This window comes from Belonocnema kinseyi, chromosome 8 (genome assembly GCF_010883055.1).
Source record: "Belonocnema kinseyi isolate 2016_QV_RU_SX_M_011 chromosome 8, B_treatae_v1, whole genome shotgun sequence".
NCBI classification, from domain to species: domain Eukaryota; kingdom Metazoa; phylum Arthropoda; class Insecta; order Hymenoptera; family Cynipidae; genus Belonocnema; species Belonocnema kinseyi.
Genome location: NC_046664.1, coordinates 71,812,868 through 71,815,984, shown reverse-complemented (window position 1 = coordinate 71,815,984; position 3,117 = coordinate 71,812,868). Strand labels below are relative to the sequence as shown.

General features: G+C 28.1%; 1 protein-coding gene across 3 annotated transcripts in view; it reads right to left on the bottom strand.

Moving 5' to 3' along the window:
• Nucleotides 1-1,309: 1,309 nt before the first annotated feature.
• Nucleotides 1,310-3,117, bottom strand: part of LOC117178259 — an 82,995-nt gene continuing 81,187 nt past the window's right edge. For all 3 annotated transcript variants that reach the window (XM_033369611.1, XM_033369610.1, XM_033369609.1), the window contains exon 3: nt 1,310-2,249. In XM_033369611.1, coding sequence (XP_033225502.1) covers nt 1,763-2,249 — 487 coding nt within the window. In that variant the 3' untranslated portion in view covers nt 1,310-1,762. The remainder of the gene's footprint in view (nt 2,250-3,117) is intronic.

The window sequence follows — 3,117 nt, the reverse complement described above, 5'->3', positions numbered from 1 at the left end:
CACCAACATTTATAATTAGTTGATAAATTGTATGATTCTTTAAATTATTTTATCAAACAAATGCATCATTCGGGTATCTGTAGATGGAAAAATTCGTTTTTCCGTGTCAGTGTTTTCATTGGGAATTTCATAATAATTTCAGAAAGATCCATAATTAGTTGATAAAATTTATTTTATTTTTTAAAGAAAATTCAATAAAGAAATGCATAATCCTGAAGCTCCGGCCTTATTAAAAAAATGAAAGTACTGAGAAACTTAAACTGGAAGGACTCATTGAAAAAAAAACGTTTTCTTCGACAAATGCCCAAATAATACATACGCTTATTAAATTTGTTTAAAAAATCATAGAATTTATCAACTAAGTATGAGGGTTAATGAAATTATCATTAGGTTCCCAATTAAAAAGGTTGACATAAAAATAAAACAATTTTTTTTCCAAAAGATGCCTGAATAATACATTTCTTAATTAATTTTTTTTAAACATAAAATTTATCGAATTATTATGAATTTTTCTAAATTTATCATGAAGTTCCTAATTTAAATAAATGACACCGAAAAAACGAATTTTTTTCGACAAATGCCTGAATAATGCATTTGTTTATTAAATTTATTTATAATATTAACAATAATATTCTGAATCAGAAATTTCGTCATCATTATTTTTTTTCTACAAATTTCTTACAATAAATCTTAAAAAGGGAAAATTATGGAAAATCGTAAAAAAAAACATTCTTTTTACAAATAATCTGTTTATTCAATTTTTTGTTTATTATATAATATTGAAATATCTTTATATAATGGTTCTATATTAAACTTATGTGACTTCAACAATTTTAATATTTTTGACGAGCACCGGGAACGCCAAATAGAAAAATGTCATATTTGTTTATTCATAAAAAAAATCAAAAGCCTTATTTAAAAGTCAGGCTCGTAAATTCTCTATAAATTTTATCAGACTTTTTTTTTAAATTTTTGTGGACCAAATAGGTCAATATTTGTGGGCTGTACATTATGTTGAACCAAAAAAGTAATTTTTTCCGACTGTATGACACGGCGCGCGACAAAACCCGCTCATGATGCCAGTTCCAATTAATTTGAAAATAATTAATTAAGGTCCATGGGTTCAGAATTGTTAAAAATTTTTACTGATTTATTTAATTTAGTTTTTATATTATTTTATTATTCTTATATTATTACTTTATATGATTACTTATTATTATTACTGGAAATTTAACTGTGCCATTTGAGGTTTAAAATTTACCTCTTTAGTTGCAAATTCAGCTATTTGGTTCAAAATTTATTTCTTCAGTTGAAGATTCAACGAATTTGTTGAAAATTCATCTATTTTGTTTATATTTCAACAATTTTGTTTCAAGTTTATCATTTAGGCTGGAAATTCGCGAGATTAGAGTATAGGCGAACGCAGAAAAATCTAAGAATAAAATTTGTTGCAGGAAATTTTTTACAGTTTATCTTCTGTTTTTTTCTGGGAAGTAGTCCACCTTAATTTTATGTAATGTTGAGTAATGCTATGCAATCCAGAGTGATATTAGATAATCTAATTTAATTCTTTATAGAGATGTCTTCCAGAGTAATCCGCTTTGCTAGATTGCATTTTTATTCGGTTATTTATTTTTATTTATTCAACAAATATTTTTAAAGTGAAATTATTAAAACTCGAGAATACTGAATTTTTCTATCACTTTTTTCTTTCTGATAATCCAATTCAACCCTCTTCGTATTTTACACTTTTATATTTACGTCACTGAGTTTCAGTAAAAGCACCCAAGCGCTCCAGTTGTTCCGATAATTCTACGATTTTCTCATCCGAAGAGTCTTCCTCCAAAGATAAGGTAAAATAGGCATAGAAAAGATTAGAGACAAAGGTATTTCGAATTTCTGTCATTGACAAAAAATTTCTTTCTTCTTCAGGATATCCACTTTTCACAGCTTCAAGATAAGAGATAAGAATCTTTTCTATACTTTCCAGTTCATTCGAAATATTCTCTAAAATAAGGGAAGCCAAGTCCATACCAATTGAACTGTATTTTACTGTATGCCATCGAACAGCCTTTACGTCAATTGGATTTCCATTTTCGAATTTAAACAGAAGATTTTTTTGGTTGAAGTGTCCATGACAAATTGTTGTCTGTTCTTTTGTAATAATCGCCTTTAATTTTTTAAATGGATCTTCGCCCAGCTTGCTGTTAAGCTTTTTGGAAAGTGAAGAGTTAATGAGATTCAGAATCCTGTGAAAAAATAAAATTTCACTAGAAGACCTATAAATTGAGGACTAAAAAATGCCGAAAAATAAAATTCCTGGTGTTTTCCTTTTCTTTTATTTCTCTTTAACATCATTTTTTAATTTTTTCAGAACCACTCTGTCATTTTTTAATTCGCTTCTCTAGCAGGATGAAAAATTCTTTTTTCAAATTTTCAGATTTTTCTTTGAACAATTTTTTATTGTTTTTCTGACCTTAGATTTAAATACCAGCATTTCAATCTTGTATTTTTCATGAATATTTAAGCCAATAGTGGCGCTTTATCCAAGAAAGGTGAAAGTTTTAATAAACAGTCAATTTTCTACGAAATTGTTGAATTTTCAACTGAACAGGTAAATTTTCAACCGAAAAGGACGACCTTTTAACAAAATTGTTAAATTTTCACCAAATAGTATGCATTTTTATCTTTGACAGATGCAGTTTCCAATGAAATAGATTAATTTTTTAATAAAAACACAAATTTTCATAACAAAAGTTGAATTGCACTAGCCATCCCTCTCCTCTATAAACTTAGCTGCACATTATCTACGCCTTCTTGCTCATCCGTGTCCCTATCATATTTTTCTTCTTTCATAACGTTTCTCTTTACACCTTTTAGCAAATCCACACAATTTTTTTTTATTCTACTATCTCAATATCCTAGTTTACTCTTTTCCTTCTCTTTCAGTCACTCCCTACTACCCTCCAAACCTCTTCTTACGTCCTAGGAAAGGATTGAAATGGATTGAAATGGATTAGATCGGATTGTATTAATAAGACTAGAATTACTAGAAATATTAATTCTAGGACGCGATGGAATGGGGTGAGATGGGATGGGATGGGATGGGATGGGATG